Source organism: Lissotriton vulgaris, chromosome 10 (assembly GCF_964263255.1).
Source record: "Lissotriton vulgaris chromosome 10, aLisVul1.2, whole genome shotgun sequence".
NCBI lineage: Eukaryota > Metazoa > Chordata > Amphibia > Caudata > Salamandridae > Lissotriton > Lissotriton vulgaris.
The window spans coordinates 367,492,403-367,511,264 of NC_141698.1; the positions used below are offsets into that span (position 1 = coordinate 367,492,403).

At 45.6% G+C, this 18,862-nt stretch overlaps 1 protein-coding gene across 5 annotated transcripts in view; it reads right to left on the bottom strand.

Annotated features, from left to right (window-relative positions):
* Nucleotides 1–18,862, bottom strand: part of RAB11FIP3 (RAB11 family interacting protein 3) — a 531,587-nt gene that overhangs the window by 199,020 nt on the left and 313,705 nt on the right. For all 5 annotated transcript variants that reach the window (XM_086941175.1, XM_086941173.1, XM_086941176.1 and 2 more), the window contains exon 4: nucleotides 2,804–2,979. In XM_086941175.1, the coding sequence (XP_086797301.1) occupies nucleotides 2,804–2,979 (176 nt within the window). The remainder of the gene's footprint in view (nucleotides 1–2,803; nucleotides 2,980–18,862) is intronic.

The following is an 18,862-nucleotide window of genomic DNA, read 5'->3' on the forward strand; positions in this document are numbered from 1 at the left end:
TACCCCTTTTCCCATTCTATATAATTTATCATATGAATGGCTGTATAGTTGGTACACAATGAAAAATAATTGTAAGGAGCAGCTCGGTTGTTGACCCTGGGTACTGCGGGTTCCTAGGAGAAAGCTACAAGACCTATACATACCCGCAAACAGAAGGGTACAGTGGACATAACCGTAAGTTGCTTTTGAAAATCTGCCATAGTAAGAAGTTACAGATGAAAACGTAGACACAAATGGCTGATTTCTTTCAACTGATTATCAATATTCTTTTTATTTCAACTGTTACTTTTTATAGGTAAACCTAGTAAGATGTACACACAATCAACCCTTACTGAATTCCGAACTGTGTCTAGTTTTAAGAATTGCATAACTTTCTGGAATCCAGCATGGGGTTCACACCCGTTTCTACCACAAACTGGAAGGCGGTTAAAACACATAAAATTGGGAATCTCTCAGTAAAATGCCAAATTTGTGGTAAAGGAACAATAAAGAATTTGCTGTCCCCCACGTGGATTTTTGTCTCAAATTTTAAGAATACACAAACAAAGAAATTCACTTCTGCTTGTGGGGGTATTTTATTTAAACCCTTTAGAATTTTATCAAGTTTCTTTATATATTTTCATGGGTGAGAAAGATACTTATATACAACATTTATACATATATACAACTATTATACAACAAACATATATACAAATATAGACAGTTTATGTACAATCTTCTTTTTCAAAAGCAACGGTTTCACAAATAATGACTCTTTGCGAAATATTTCTCACTTATAATTACCACAAAATGAAATAGTAACAAAAAAGGCAATCAAATTATTTTAAGAAAGGACAATATTGACTTTGGAGAAAAAGTCAAAGTGATAAACAATAAATTCTTGTTCACTTTCTTTTAGTGCCTGCCGACGCGTTTCGAATCTGTAATTTAATTCGAAACGCGTCGGCAGGCACTAAAAGAAAGTGAACAAGAATTTATTGTTTATCACTTTGACTTTTTCTCCAAAGTTGATATTGACCTTTCTTAAAATAATTTGGTTGCCTTTTTTGTTACTATTTCATTTTGTGGTAATTATAAGTGAGAAATATTTTGCAAAGAGTCATTATTTGTGAAACCGTTGCTTTTGAAAAAGAAGATTGTACATAAACTGTCTATATTTGTATATATGTTTGTTGTATAATAGTTGTATATATGTATAAATGTTGTATATAAGTATCTTTCTCACCCATGAAAATATATAAAGAAACTTGATAAAATTCTAAAGGGTTTAAATAAAATACCCCCACAAGCAGAAGTGAATTTCTTTGTTTGTGTATTCTTAAAATTTGAGACAAAAATCCACGTGGGGGCCAGCAAATTCTTTATTGTTCCTATTTCAATTGGTCCAGCTACCCCTGCACCCCAGGACCAAACTCCTCTTCTTTACAAATTTGTGGTAAAGCATTTAGTGTTCTGAATCAAGTTTGCCTATTCCTGAAAGCTGGGAAAATTGTGATTTTAGCACCTCAGACCTTCGTTGATGCCATTTGCAGAAAAATTAACAGATGCTTTCTTCTGCAGCACTTTTTTCACACAAAAAACCCCCAAATTTTGCAATATTATGGGAAATGTCTCAGTCCCCACCTGGCAAATCTACAAACCTTGGTTATCTATAGAATCCTCCGAATGTTGGAAAAAAAGTATGCAAATTTGGCGTGGATAGCTTATGTGGACAAAATGTTATGGGGGGGGCACTAATAATCTTTACCAGCACCTAAAAGGCCTCCATTAACTTGCCTATCAATTGTTCTCGGTCAGTAATACACAGATGAATATCATCTGCACATATTATTATTTAATCTCATTTGGTATCCAACCCAATGCCTCTAAATAAGGAGATCTTCCCTGACCCAGTAAGCCATTGTTTATGTACTAGGTTGAATAAAATTAGATACCTAGGCCAATTTCGCTTTGTGCCTCTACCAGAACCAAAGCCAACTGAGACACAGGCCATACTTTTTGTGAAGTGCTCTGTAAAATCTTGTACATACAGTGTATAAAGAATGTTTGAACCTTCTGGCTGCTTCAGATTCTTTAGTTTCATTTTAGAACCAATGACTAAAACTACAAAAATAACAGGACAGTTGAAAATACTGTTAACTGTGAATGAGTGGGCAAAGACATAATACATTTAAAAGCTCTACAGCATAAAATCATATACATAGGGAAATCTCAGTGTTTAATCATCTTGTGTGTTTGAAAATGTTTCTTTAACAGCCTTCCTGCATCATGAAAATAGATGATGTTAATCTCATTGTTTGCTTTCTTCGGAATGATGATAGCCCGTTCTCTAACAGACAATTCCCAAATCTGTCTTGCCTGATTAAACCTAGTGCCACAATCTAATGTGAGATCTAACATGCCTTCTTCAACAGTCACCCTCTACCATAATGCTTTTAGCTGCCTACCAAAATACTGCCAGAAACCTTGTTGAAAATGCACAAACACATTGTCACAAGTATCTTATAGACGAAAAACAAAGCATTTTATGTAGAATATACTGGTTTCTCGCTGACATTTCGAGTATAAGGATAGAATTACTACCAACCAACGCCCGGTCAGGAGGCCACAAAAGATGTTATCTGCTTACTCAGTTTGAGGTTTGCACAGTTTTTAGTCCTGTACTGTTAACTAAATGTGTTAACTTTTTTGGAAAATTGGACTGTGAGGCTGATGTGCTACTCTTGTTTATGTTTTTTGTAAAGCTTATCTCAGTTCAGGTATAATTTGGCAGTAAAAAAAGATAATAAAAATGACGTCTTACCGCCCCGTGGAAAGCAGCAGTGACCCATTCAGATGGACCTCAATCGCATTGTCTGGCTCCACCTCATCGCCCATTTCATGGTGCGCCAGCGCGCCTGTGTCTTCATCGGTAAAGGTCTCACACTCACTGTACGTGCTTTCAGAGCCCACATAGGCACTGTCGGTCACCTCATTGGCCTGTTGGAAGACAGACAATGTTAAACTTGAACCCTTAGCTTCTTACCACTGAGTTAAAGGTTAATTCTAGGCAACAGTGAAGGTAGATTTTTTGCACACTTTTTTATTAAGATTGTGTTGGTGAGCACAGGTTGCAAGTTACAATTCAACACAGATTGCCTTTTTATATAGATTACACTCTGGCTGTCCAATTAAGCCTACCAATTCTTTGCAGCACCTTTAATGCGAACTTACTAGTCCCTGAATGAAGTGTCACATGAACAAAAATAACTTCTCAGCATCCCTATTCTCCTTTTATGAAATAAACCAATGCACATATTACATTTATGGTAAATGGATAAGGTACAAGGATGAACAACAGCAATAGAGAAATACCTAGAAGAATGAAAATTGAGGGGGTGCGGCAGAGGTGTAGTACAAATGAATTAGAGGTAGGGTTCTTATAATAATTTGTAATTGAAATCGAGATTTAAGGAAAAATGTTCTATAGAACATAGTATACACAATTAATAATCCCCAATGAAAATTGGTAATACCTTTATAAAACTTCAGAAAGACCAAGGGCTGAGCTGACACTGTTGGAATTTCGAACTGCCATACCAAATCTCAACAGTGAGCACTGAACTTCCTGAGATTGTTACTGTTATTGATGATATATTTAATTCACAACTTGTAGATAATTAAACAAATCGATATCCATCCCACAGTTAAAGACATGATGTTAGCATGGTGTCAGTATCCATTACCTGGCAAGGAAAATAATTATATGAAGATTGAACCTACCTTTGTCTTCTATTAGGTTAAACATACCTTCAAAATAATGTAACACCTACTTAAATAGAAGAATCTACAGCTTGCATCCTAAAATTGGGACAAATGGCCCATACAAAGATCATATGCCAAAGACCAGACCAACAGTGCTGCATTTCCAAGGCGAGTACAAGACTGCTGTGGTCTTTTGTAAGGCGTTCCATCGCATCTACAGAAGCAGCTTGTAGCAATGCATTCCCACTGGAGCAGGGTAGTTAGATTATACTCAAGAATTGTTCTTGTGGTTGCAATGTTCATGCCCAACACTCAAAGTCATTGGTTCACAAACAATAAATTAACAGTCTATCAGGGTAATCTACGCTGTATTTCAGCTTTATTAAAGTTAAAAAATGACCAGTAGCAAAACAAGTAAGCATGATTTTCTTTGTAAGATACAATTATAAATTAAAAAACCTGAAGCAGGTTAGAAGAGCAGGAAAACAAGAGTAGAGGAGAGGTGTCCAGTGTAGTGATGCTAAACGACTGAAATGAAGTCTCCAAAACCATACTGATACGATTAATTTTTGTGTTGGTGATCTCTTGGGATCCATGTGCAGAACACAATGCGCTTCAGCATACCAAAGAAAAGATGAAGGAAATGGGTTAGGCAAGGGTGGTGGCGCGCTTTAGTAAAGATTCAACCAGTAAGGCGTTTACACATACATTATTAACCATATTCTAAATCCAATATTTTCGACCTAGGAACCTGAAGAAAAGAGGATCCTTTAGTTCCTTCTGTCATTTCATTTAAGGTGGCACTGTTACCAACTGCACAAGTCTAGTGAAGTACTTTTTTGCCTGCATAAGTAACGCTCTGGTTAAATAAGTAGTCATAGGTTGGCGGTACAGGATAATATTCAATTCACTTCATAACCTGCAGTATTCCTGCTGCTGTCTCATTGCAGAGTTCAACGGGTTGCATGCTCGAGGAGCTTGTGACCCAACAGTTGTGCCACTGTCAACCTTGTTGTTGAAAGGTACGAGGCAGATGGCTATCCTGTAGTCCAGCACTGATCCATGTAGTGGAAGATCACATTTGTGACTCTGAAATCGTGCTTCCATAAACGTCCGTGGCAAGATGCAATGGAGGTTTTGCATTCTAGCAGAAATCTCCGGCTGTGTTTCAGATTGAGATATTGTGAGCAGGGGATTTCAGTATGGCGTGAAGCCACGCCTCTTTTTTCCATTGGCAGGCCTCTGGAAACGGAGGTCTGCCATTGGAAAAAGCTCCTGTTTAGCAGATTTGTCTGCTCAGGATCCCGCCTCTCGAGGACTCCATGACCTGCCTTACGGTAGCACGACAATATTTTTAGAAATATTGCCTTGGCAACCATGAGGCAGGTCAGGGAGTCCTGGAGGGGCGGGATTCATTATCCTGTTCCCGCCCCTTTTCTTTTTTGTGTGCATGCCGTTTTCGTTATTGTTGCCTTGTTCTCCTTGCTGGAAGGAGGCATTGCAGTGGATGGACCCTCCTTGTTGGTTTTACTTTCATACTGTACAGAAATTAATGATTCTGTACCGATCAGCTGACATAAAAACAGTATATGTCTACACCACAGCTGCTACGAGCTTCAGCTACGCTTTAACAATCATACATTCATGGGAGGATGAAGTCTCGCTTAGCACTAAAACTGCTGAGGTGTAGGATCGAACGAGAGCACTTTTACGGGATTAACCGGAAGAGAACTTTTTAATTGTTCATCGGCTGCACGTTAGACTAAGGGTTAGAACCCTGGTTTATGATTTGCTAGGACGGGTAAAATGTTTCTTGGCTGAGGGACCACGGAACTGCATTGCGACCTGTTGATTGGTCAAAGAACGGTTTGTTAATTAGTCATTGGTTATGGGGCCTGGAAACTACACGTGCATGAGGCACAGTATTTACCTGCTGCACGTCTCCGCCTCCAGTCAGTGGCTGTAACAGATGTATTTACTACTCGTATGAATGAGTGTTTGGCTAGGACAGCGGCATCCTGCCACCTCTAGTCTATCCGCCCAAGTGAACTAATGCCATTATTGTAAGAATATACGGCGAGTCATTTGAATGACGTTAACGCTAGTAGGTTAAGGCTAAGGCAGAGCCAGTGTACTCGACCCTGCCGAGCAGCAGCTTCTGTGACGTTATCAACCAGCCGCGAGCCACCCGGCGTGTACCCTCTCGACGAGCGCGTCATCTCCTGCTCCTCCCATCTGGTCTGGTCCAGACCTCGGCGACTGTCCAGTCCTAGGGAGTCTACCTGCACCCTACCTTGTGCTGCCACTGTGAGTGTTCCTGTGTGCGCAGGCCGACGCTCGGCGCCCTCGCTGCACTAAGCGAGCTTGTCGGAGTTGTGTCAGAGTGGGGATGGGAGAGATATCACCTACCCTCGGCCGCCCACCATTCAAATATTGCTGGGTGCTGACTTCTGTTATAATGCCCGCATCCCTCCCTCCCCTGCGCCTCCGCCTCGGCCCACTGCCACACTCCTTCAGGCTTGTAGCCAGCAAGTTCAAACGGTTCACCTGACCCACACTCCACCCAGACACGCCCTGTGTGCTTTACAGCACGTTCTCAGTGTACTACGGTGACGGGATATTGTCAAGCCAGGCAGAGCTATTGATTGCCAGGCACACAACTATTATTACTGCTTCCAAGGAACACCCCGCCCCCTCTAGTGTTCATCCTCCCACTATCCCCCTCCCCCTGGGGTGTGGGGGGCCGAACCAAGGGGCATAATTAGGCAAGAGCAACAGAGCTGGAAAGACACCCTTTTACTCCAGATAGTGCACGTGTGCAACTGTACTCCAAGGCTATGTGTGTCTGCTGCTTCTGCAACTTGGGAAGGGGTCTTAGGTGCCTGTTCCACTATGACTGCTGAGTGGCCCAGTGTCAGGGGTGACTCCTTCAGCTGGCCCTGGATTTTTAACTAACTGTGCTTTGCATTTTGAGATTTGTAATGAATCTTTCATTTTCATTACTTAGCATTGCCATTCCCTCTCATTTGTGTAGCGCACATCTACCAATGTCGTTATCTTGCAGCACGCTTTCCGTGTCCAATTAGTGGACAACCGGAGCATTCTTGTTTAACAACCTAGTGACACGGTTAGGTGTCTCTCAATAAATCGTATCTGTCATTCCACCCCATTGAAACAACTGTCAACATTAAAATGTTACTTGGCCACTTCAAATTTAGGCCAGCCATTGATTAGCGGTGTATATTTATTGCTGTGTGCAGAGCGGTTTTTGCACAGCGTTCCAGATTTGGATTGCCTTCTGGTTAATGCACTCACTTGCTCGTTATACAGCACTCGTGGTCACAATGCTATGTGGCTTTGTAGGTGTTCCTTAACCAAATATATTCAAGTAATCGAGCATTAAAAGATGTATGTCTGAATTGGCCCCACCGGGATACGAACGGGTGGGCTGCAAACAGTCGCCCAGCTACTGAGCTGCTTTCTCAACGAGTTTTTTGCTTCAATGATTCCGAGCAAAACGTAAAAATAAAATCATTGCCTCAAGAAGTGGCATTTCAAACATGGTCGTCGTTCAATGGCTGATGCGATGGCATCTTTAAAGTGTATTCAGCGATCATGAGAGTGTTTCTTTCTCTCTTTGGCGTTCGCTTCACGGATGCAGACCTAACAACACATCTGAGGCAAACATCCACTGTAATGTGCTTTAAAAAAGTAACAATCGCACCACAGGCATTTGCAATGCAATAGGTCTCGCATTTGCGAGAGTTTAAGCTATTGGCATTGTACATGACAATGCCTTTTATTTATGTGTTGAAAACCAACACATAAATAAAAGGAATTGCCATTTACAATGCCAATAGCTTAGACTTTCACAACTGCGAGACCTATTGCATTGCAAATGCTTGTTACTGAAAGGGGTTCTGGAGGTCCTGATGTCAGCTGCTAATCTCAGACTGCAGGACACTACGGGAAGACTGTGACCCCAGAGTTATGCTTTCAATAAACCTATTTCTTGAGAGATGCTAAGGTTGTCCAGTTTTACACCGCTGATCTCAGTCTGAAGATCTATTTGTAGTAAAAGATCGGCTTGTTCATTTTTTAAAACCTCAACAAGAGATTGTTTAGGAGTTGTCCAGACAAAACAGAGAAGATAAACATTTTGAGCATAGGTCAGCATGCAGAGTGGCTGAGCACTTGAATCAATGCAGATCTTATTATGGTTTCAAATAATGCACTTTATTTTGGGAATGTTTTCTTTGCGTTAGCATCTAGTGATACAGCCGCTGGACGGTGCACAGTCTTGCAGTGGTGTTTAGAGGCGTGTTAGTCTTGGAAGAAGGCAGGAGCCATATAACCTTCCTCCCCTAGTTTGTGTCACCTGCTAAAAAGTACTACCTTTGCAGTCCTGTATGTGAGTGTACTGTGCCTATTGTTGCTAACACAGAGCAGTGATTCTAATTGTCCAAACTGATGCATCCTACAAGCATCAGCATCCACCTCAATCCAAATAACGGACTAGCATATTCACCACTCAAATTACTTTCATATTACACTATACTAATTCACCACTAGTCCTGTTTGTGTTCCGGTGTAGCGTTCTACTCACTAAGGCACTTCAACACCTCACCAGGGGTAGCAAGCGCTATACAAATGCAAAATCATTTTCCCTCTTCTATCCCTCCATTATCCTTCACAATCCAAATAACTGACTAACATATCCACCACTCAAATTACTTTCATATTACACTATACTAATTAACCACTAATCCTTTATGGGTTCCGGAGTAGCGAGCTACTCGCTGAAAAAGAGTTCTGACGCATCACCACGGGTAATAAGCACCACATAAATGCAAGTACAATGAAATACAATTTAGCAATGGTGAGTTTTTGACCAGGAGCTAGGGCTTTCAGTAGGCTTCTCCTGCTCCCTCTGCACCTAGCATGATTCATGCCACAGAGACTCATGTGTGGTCTCATTCTGTCTCGCAGAGACAGTGGAAAAGACTTAACCGTCATCAACTTTGCCAGGCCTCATGACCGGTCTTCCAAAGACCACATCTGAACAGGGCTATCTACACTGAATTGCCCATTGCCAGAGCCCAGCCTCGCAGGATTGCCCAGTGTCCCAAATGCTTCATTCACTTTCTCGTCCTAGAAACTGACAGAGGCATTCGAGGGTATTGAGAGGAGGGGCGTGGTCCATCTCCCGATATGTAAAATGCAGTTTTATACTGGGCAGAAAAATTAATTTAAAAATGTCAGTTCTGAGTTTGCATTACCTCTTTTTCTAATCTTGTCCACTCAGCTTGTGTTTTTGTTTCGTGCTACTGTCCACTCTTCCATCCCCATTCCTATTTCTGCCTGTACCCTTTAACATTGTATTTGTAAGTGAAATAGAACCGCTGCACGAATAGACTAGCCCTGCCGGTACCTCTGCTTTGCCTGTTGTATGAACACCTCACCTGCTCCTTGTTGGGCAGTACTTTACTCTAGCTGTTGTATGTCTGTGTGAACCCTGCACTACTTCCAAGTGTACTGCATCCTGCAGCCTGCAAGGAGATCTTTGCAATGAAACGTTCAATGTTCTACATGCTCTGCACTCCCTGCTGCGAGTTATAATGTAAGTCTGGTAAGCAGTTAGTGATTTTGGTAAAGTATTTTTCACATTAGAAACAGCAAAACGATGGCGGTTTGAGGGGACGGCGTGGAAGGATTAAGCATGGTGAGCACGTTCAGCAGTGATATACAAAGTACCACAATGAAAACAATATTCCTTTTGAAAAAGAGGAACCTTTTGTTCTCTAGAACGAGCTAAGCAAACAACTGGACTCCTCCAGTCTACAGGTGGGATCGGTTCCAGGGCAGGAACCTAGTTTTGCGGAGTGCAGTGAAGTGCGACAAACACATTCATTATGCCACTTGTTTTGCTCTCCGTCTATGAGCTACGGAAGTGCTGGGGTGAACAGAAACTTCACTTGGCTGGTAAATAAGTAACATGAATTCCAACCACAAATGAAAGGCCGGGGACTGTCGGCTATAAAAAAACATTAGCTTTGGGTTTGTGTCCCGCCACCTGAAACCTAGTGCCACTTGGCAGATTTCATTGTAGCTCAAACCCACAGTAGATGTTACAACTATTAACTCGGTTGGGAACCAAGTTCCAGCTTTCCGTGTCCAATGAAGGGGCCAACTAAACTATTCAGGAAACACTTAAGGCCCGATTTACCCAAAAAATGGTGCTTGCTATTTTAGTACTACTAACGTACTGAAGATTTGCTGGATCCCTCCTGGAATACAGCACTAAATCCGTCATACAACACTAAGTCACATCTACACAACAGCAAAATATTTCTGAATTGGGTCTCTGATCTATCCTAAATTAGTTAATTATAGAAATAACACAGACAGCCAGAATGAGACAGACCACTTGCACACATGTATTGCTTTTTGAAACCAGTAAAGTCCAAACAGTTTTCAGGCCACTTGAAAGCAGAAATAAACTAAACGCCAGAGTGAGTGAGATCCAGAGGAACAGCTTTGATAAGCAGAGGTCATTTGAAAGACAACTTTACGCTACATTTATCAGAACACATACATCTTCGTTTCTTTGGGTCCGATTTAAAGTTAGGCGGATGGATTACTCCGTCACTAAGTGACGAGTGAGTGGGTCTTCCTCTTGCAGGAGGAGCCCTCCTTTAGAGTCGACAAGTATCAACTAGAACCCTGGGGCTACCCATAGCCCTTTATAGGACAAAGGGGGTCATGGAAACTATTGCACCAAACTCAATCGGTAGCGAAGGCTTGGAAAGTGGCAAACAGCCGAATTGGTTGGGGAGAGATCCTGACAAAAGGATTTCAAAAATCCAACCTTACTGTCATCAGCAAATTAGGGAACGTCTGTGATTAAATTTGGTTGCTATTCTTTGTGATTACTAAGAAGTATTGCAAAATGGTTGTCTCTGGGATATTCTGATACTTGCAGTTGAGACATTTTTTTTAGTGATCCTCATCCAAAAGATGCTCAGGTCCGCGCTTAAAAGCAGGGTTCTTTCCAAACTCCTTCCTAAAAAGGTGATATCCTCTATATATAGAAGAATTATTAACATCTTGCTACAAAGTCAAAAGTACTAGTGAATACAAAATATATCTGACTGATTCTGCTTGAAAAAGGGAAAAGAAGACTATATCAACCCTGCCCTGATAGTCCTTGAAAGCCTTCCAGAAGAAGCCCAGTCCTACGCACAATGTCCTAGGCATAAGGAGTTGCATCCCCTTGCATCGCCACTGTATTGTAGGTCAGTCAACGGCAGGCCAATTGCACAACCCAAGCTCGGATACCAGAAATATGGAGGCAAATCGTTCATGCATATGGCCCAGAGTTTGGAACACTTGTTAATCTCACAGGGTGGCTCTGTCCAACCTCACTCCACTTCAGAATACAGTGAAAATAGGAAGTTCCAATGAAGGAATGGTTTCTTACCTGTAACCTCGGTTCCCTTACAGGGGAATTACCAATGAAATCATAAGCACTGAATAGTCCCACCCATGTGCGGGGATGCTGGAGCACTTTTCATAACATATCTTGTTAAGTGTAGATGTTCACCTTCCTTCAGGAAGGCCTGTAAAAACAGTTAAGACATGAATATTTTGCAGCCTATAAGAAAGGCTATAATGGTAAATTTATTCAGATTGCATTTAAAAAAGAGTAATGAATACATATGTACATATAAATCTAAGGCCAACTTGGTAAACAGTTATTTGATTACTTTAATCTCTTTCACAGCCCCTTTTTAAAAGGAGAAAGATGAAGGAAAAAAGGACAGTGTGGTCCTATAGGCTGCCCTTATGTAAATGTGAAAACAGTGCCTCAGCCTTTAAGGGCCCAGAGGCCATCAGTATCCCATCATGCCCAGCAGGTGGCAGTTGCTTCAGTTCTTTTTGCCGAGATGTGGCAGTGTTCGATAGGTTCAATAACCATCTCTGTCATCTCCAACGGAGAGGCGGGAGGGTTTCTTATGACTTCAATGGAGATTTCCCTGAGAAAACTGGGATTACAGGTAAGAAACCATTTCTTTGCTCTCAGTGGATCTCCATTGATGGCCATAAGCAATGAACAGAGTAGCAAGCCCATACCCAACAAAGAGCAGTGGAAAACAGAGGCAATGATCAAATGACCAAATTAAGCAAATACATTTCTCTGGGAAGCCTGTACTATTTGAGCATCTGTCCTAGAAACTGAATCCCAAAAATGTTTGGTAAAAGTGTGAACAGATTTCAATGTAGGCACCTTACAAATCTCAGTTATTAGTACATTTCTCATTAAAGCAGCAGTAGCCGCTTTCCCTCTAGTGGAATGAGCTTTAGGTGTTCCGGACACAATCTTACTTGCCTTCTAATAGCATAATAGAATGCAAGATACTATCCATCGGGATATGGACTGCTTGGATGTGGCAAGATCTGTAACGACCGGCTCAATGTGTACAAACAATTGGTCTGACTTTTGGATATCTTTTGTTCTGTACAGATAAAATGTTAAGACTTGCCTGATGTCTAGAGAAACGAGAACCCTTTCAGCAGGTATGGAATGGTGCTGAAAGAAAGTAGGGAAGGAAATGGTCTGATTAACATTAAAGTCCAAAATGGCTTTAGGTAGTAATTTTGGATGAGTTCTCAACCACCAAACTAGAATGAAAAACTGTGCATGGTTTGTGAGAACATAACGCTTCAATTTCGCTAATCTGACGTACTGATGTGATCGCTATGAGGACTGCAATTATCCGAGAGAGATCTTGCAAGGAGGATTTGTGAACAGGCTCAAAAGGAGCCAGCATGAGGAATAAGAGGACTTTATTGAGCACCAAGGTAGGAGATGGACGCCTTATGGGAGGGTAAACCTTTTTCAAACACTCTAAAAAATCTTTGATGGGGGGGGCGTGGCTAGCGGCCGATCATGGTGGCAGCATAGCGTGAGAGCTCCTGAGGGCACGGTGGCCTTATCTTAAATCCGGCACATCAATCCCCTACCTTGCACACCTGAAGCGGCGGCGATCGGGTCCGGGCACGAAGCGGTGTCACCGGTCCGACTTTCGACTGAATCCGAACATCGGAGCCCGACTGATTCCAAGCGACCATATCTGGGCCTACCAGCGAGACGGCAGCCCCGACCTCGCGTGAAGCACAGATCCCGGCGGAAGTGAGGCCGAGCCGGCCTGACCGAACGGACACATCCCGGCACCCGCCCGACTGAGCTCATTCACCGCCTGGGACTCCGTATAGGGGGCCAGCCCTACAGAACGCATACAGGTATCTGCACATTGCCTGCACGGGAGGGGACTGGTACGCGGGCACAGGTCCGGACTGCTACGGCCAGGGGCGCGCAACGCAGCGGCAGTACCCCGCCCCCACCCCCCGGAGGCCCAGCGCACTGCCCGGGACGGCTGCGGCAATCCCCGCGCCCCCGCATGCCCGGAGGACGGAGTGGGCACAAATACAAGCCCTGGTCTGAGGCTACAAAATACGTACCCCCGGGGGACAGTGGCACACAGAGGACCCACGCTGGAACCTACCGAAAGGACTTGGGGTTCCTAGACTGACCCGGAAGCATCAGCAGCCCTGGCACGGTGGAGACGCGGAACCTGTACACCGAGCGGGAGAGCCTGCGGCCGGCCTGACCTGTAGGTGGGAAGCACCTGCCTGAAACGGACCATCCGCCGTCTGAGGAACGCGGCTGGGGTGGCCCTGCCCTGAAGACCCCAAAAAGAGGCTGCAGAGATCGTCCCTGCTCGGGGAGAAATTGTTGGACGGTGCGAAAGCAGACCACGAGGCGCGGCCTGCAGCGAAGCGAGTCGCAACACACGCAGCGACCAACGGTAACATCCTACACCACTAAATCGGCCTCTACGGACGGAGGAAGACATTACTCCACTGAACTTGTGCCAGCCTACTACCCCCCCACCCCCTGTTTCCTTGCTGCGAGCCGCGGAACAGGACGGAATCACGACCCGGCAGGTGACGACTCCGACTACCACGAGCCCCAGAACCATGGCGGGCAAAGGACTTAGAAGTGGCTCCACACAGGTCAAGTTGGATAAATTTGCCTACGGGCAGCAAGGTCAGTCGAACAATACAGGGCGCAACTCCTCGGGCAATACCCAAGACTCCGAAGGTACCCAAAAAAAAATAACGCTGGAAGACATTATGAAAACCCTCTCCGAGGTCAAAACGACAGTGGGCGCCATCTCCTCAGAAGTCACGCTGCTACGTGCGGACTTTCACAAAATGGCGGAAAAAGTGTCCCAGGTGGAGGTGGTCACGATATCTCTTGTGGAGGACACGTCAGACCTGCAAGTGGCCATGGAATGCATGCAGAAAGTCACCAAGCTCCTGCACGACAAGCTGGACGATCAAGAAGGGCGTTCGCGAAGAAACAACGTGCGCATCCTTGGACTTCCAGAGACGGAGGGGAAGGGGGCCATGGACCTCTACGTGGAGGATCTCATAAAGAACAAACTGCAACCTAAAGGCCTGTCCCACTTTTTTTCGGTGGGAAGGGCGCACAGAGTTCCAGGAGGTCCGCCCAAGACAGGAGCAGCGCCGAGACCTGTGCTGGCCAGGCTCTTCAATTTTAGGGACAGGGATGCGATCCTGCAAGCGGCGAGAACCTCACCACCTGTTAGGATCCAAAATGCAACCTTGGCTTTCTTCCCAGACTACACGGCAGAGGTGGCCAGGCGTCGCAAATCATTCACGGAGGTGAAAAAGGCATTGCGGGACAGAGAATTGCCATACTCCATGTTGTTCCCTGCTAAGTTGCGTATCGTGGCCGAGGGGAAGACGTGGTTTTTCGATACACCGGAAGTGGCACAAGAATGGATAGAGGGCTGGAGACCAGCGGGACAGCGACATCGCCCACATCGGGACCGCCCGACACATCGCAAAGATAAGACAATGAACAGTTAGGACTCCCACTCGCCCTGTCAAGAGGGCGCTGAAGAAACGGAATCAGATCTTGAAAGAGACCCGCTTGGCTCTGGACAATTGGCTCCGATCTGAAACCAGATTGTGGTATACGGGACTGAGTATGGCACAGCGGGCCCTGGACCTGGCGTAGCTGAGTAGGGTGGGCACCGTCAGTGCCTGTAAGGGACTCACCAACCCCACGAGCAAGTAAGATGGCGGGGGAAGGACTAAAGCACTCTGTAAAGTTGGGGAATCGGGCGGGGGTTTGTCTGAGGAGCAGGGTGGCAGGGAGGGGGGACGGGAATGAAGTTTTCTTGTTAGAGTTCATGTTTTTGTTCACAGTCATCACGCAACACTCACACTATACCATCACCTCGAATGTCGCCATTCTCCTCCACTATATAGCACGAAGCAATACATGTAGTTATCCTAGAGACGCACTTAATGCGAAGCTCTCACACCGACTCAATGGCCAGGCCGCTTCACAACACGCCCGCTGAGGGCTCCCCTGTAGCTATGGGGGTGCCCCCATTGCGCATGCTAACATGGAATGTCAGGGGCCTAGGAGACAAAATAAAAAGAGGCTTGGTACTGCAGGCCATAAAGAGGCAAAGCCCGGACCTGGTCCTTCTACAGGAAACCCACCTTGCGGGATCCACTTGCAAAGCACTTGATAGGCGCGGCTATTCAATGGCGATACATGCTGAATTCACTACCGGCTCCAGGGGGATGGGAATACTGGTAAAGAAGTCATCACCCTTTATCATAACACATCGCGTGGCGGATGATCAGGGTTGCTTTGCTGCACTACATGGCCAGTGGGAAGGCAGACCTCTTAATATAGTATCGGTGTATATCCCCCCGGCACTGCACTCCGTGGCCCTGCCTGCACTAGGCAACTTCCTCCTACACCTTTCTGAAGGGGACACGATTATTGGGGGAGACTTCAATGCCATTATGGATCCACTAAAGGACACCCTACCCACTAGGGCCCACTCACGAGGAACGGCTTCACTTTCGGATTTTGTAGAGGCCCTGGGCATCATAGACATCTGGCGGCATCTACATACCGAAGACACTCAGTACACCTATTACTCAGCCGTACATAATAGCCTATCCCGTATAGATTACTTTCTAGCCCTGGGGTTGGGACTGGGAATGGTGGACAAAGTGGACATTCTACCCAGGGGCATCTCTGACCACTCCCCGATTGCGCTGTCACTTACCACCAGGGAAAGAAAATGTGCTCGGCTTTACCCAATTTACCCAAATTTCTTAAAAGTCCCGAAGATTCTGAAGAAACTTAAACTAGCGACAACGCAATATTTTGCTGAAAATACGGGGACGGTGACATCACCATCAATCCTGTGGGAGGCATACAAAACAGTCCTCCGGGGGGCGGCCATAGCAGCCATAACGGGACACAAACGAGACTCCCGGAAGGAGCTCGCGGAACTGGAACTAGCACTCAATACAGCCAACACTGCACACATGGAGAACCCCTCCCCGGCCACGACACACGCACTCATGATTAGGCAACAGCAGTACCAGGCCCACCTTAAGACGACAGAGAAAGGCTACATCGCGAACACTAAACATAGAATATATGACGTGGGTGACAAAGCGGGTAAAATGCTGGCATGGTTGGATAAGAGGGAGAATGGAGCGAAAGGCATTCAAAGAATACACACGGAGGAAGGACGGACACTAACACACCCAGAGGAAATAGTTTGCGCCTTGGCTCAGCATTATCAAAAAATATATACCCCAGACCGCATAGTCACAAAGCAAACGGCAGCAGCAACACTGGCGGACATTGCCGTCCCCAGCATTACGCAGGAAGATATGCTAGCCCTGGAAGTAGATCCAACGGAAGAGGAAATTCAACTGGCGATTCAGGCATTACAGTCTGGTAAGGCACTGGGTCCGAATGGGATACCCGTGGAATGGTACAAGTCCATGGCTCCGGAGTTCGGTACCCCGCTGCTGGCCATGTATTTAGAAAGCAGGGACAAGGCAGAACTGCCGATAGACCAACGCACGGCCACGATTGTGGCAATACCTAAGCCGGGGAAACCCCCAACTGAATGTGCCTCATATCGACCGATATCATTACTTAATATTGAGGCCAAGATATTGGCTAAGCTTCTGGCCACCCGTTTGCAGCCGCACCTAAGTACCCTGATCCACCCTGACCAGTCAGGCTTTATGGACACAGAAGCACGGCGCTGAATCTCCGGAGAGTTCATGGAGTGATGGCCCGTGCACACCTCCTCTCGGAGAGGGCTGTGATTCTCTCCCTCGACGCTAAAATGGCGTTTGACCTTGTCGAATGGGAATATCTCTTCATGGTACTTGAGCGTATGGGATTTGGACCGAAATATATAGCCTGGATACGACTGCTCTATACGAAGCCAGTCGCACAAGTAGTGGCTAATGGCCACATATCGCCGAGGTTCCAGTTAGGCAGGGGAACTAGACAGGGTTGCCCCTTGTCGCCCTTGCTCTTTGCGCTGGTGCTAGAGCCCCTGGCAGTTCAAATCAGGGCTACACCCTTATTTGCGGGCATTAAATGGGATGAGGGATGGGAGGACAAAATCTCCCTATACGCCGACGACATGCTCATCTACATGACGGCACCTGGCGCCGGCATCCCAGCCCTGCTAGAACTCTGTAACACGCACGGACGCTCGTCGGGCTACACCCTGAATTGGTCAAAATCAGTCGTGTACACGCTGAAAGGCCCGGCACCGAGGTTGCGGGATGACTGTCCCCTGACTACGTCAACAACCTCCTTCAAATACCTGGGTATTGTCATCACGAGCGGGGAAACTGACTTCTTTGCCAGTAACTTAAAGCCACCTATAGATCGCCTACGGGCGGACGTTAAACACTGGGCGACCCTGCCCCTGACTCTACTGGGAAGGGCGGCATTATACAAAATGATGGCACTCCCAAGGCTCCTCTATGTCTTAGAAAACACCCCACATCTGGTGCCACCGCGATACTTCAAGCAGATTGTGGCGCTGGTCTCTACCCTGCTCTGGAATACTGGCCCGACACGTATAGCGTACGACAAATTGGTTAAAAGCTGGTATGGGGGGGGAATAGCACTCCCTAATATTCAGCTGTATTACTGGGCGGCCCAGCTTAAAGTAATAAATTATTGGATACACACCCCGAGAGAAGACCCGGCCTATCGGGCGGACTGGTCGCAGCTTGGTACGGACTGCATGCTGTCAGTGCTATACAATAAACCGCAACTTAAAATGCTAATCGGTCCAACCAGACACACGGCGACCATATGGCACATGGCGCAGGCTCGCCTGGGATGGGCAGGAAGAATCACCAAAATGACACCATTATGTGACACAAAATCATTGGGAAATCTCAGGAGCTGTAAGGGGTTTGAACGGTGGGACTCCATAGGCATTTCTACAGTGGGGGACCTCTGGGACAATGACACGGTAAATCCATTTCCACACCTACAGCAGCAATATAACCAAGGGGCCACGGAAACATTCCGTTATGTACAAATTAGACACGCACTACTTCGAGCGATTCCTGCGGATACTACTCTGCCGGACTCCTCTCCTTTGGAAGATAGGCTACTAACAGAATTCATGATCCAAAGCGCGACCTCACTCACATATAAAAAACTGATCAATAATTTGAAGGACCCCACACTGAAACTTAAAGAAAGGTGGGAGGGAGAAATAGGCGAGGTGGATGAATCTGAGTGGAATGCGGCGCTGGCCTCCCCAAAAGAGGTTGGAATCTCGAGTAAATTCAGACTGGTGCAACTAAAAATTTTACACCGCATCTACTACACCAGAATGCTACTTCATAGAATACAGAGAGCACCACATCCCTTTTGCTTGAGAGGCTGCGGGGAGGAGGGGACATTATTTCATACACTATGGGAGTGTCCACAAATACAAGAATTCTGGAGGCAGATAATGCGCACGATCTCCCAAGCACTTAATATTTCCGTGTTGCCGGAACCGCGCAAGTGCCTCTTAAACATCTGGGACCCCAATGGCCTGGGTAGATATGAACTGATTTGGGCAACACTGGCCATGACAGTGGCCAAGCGTGATATAGCGCAGAAGTGGGGCGCACCAGAACTACCCACCGCGAGTAGATGGGCTAAAAACAT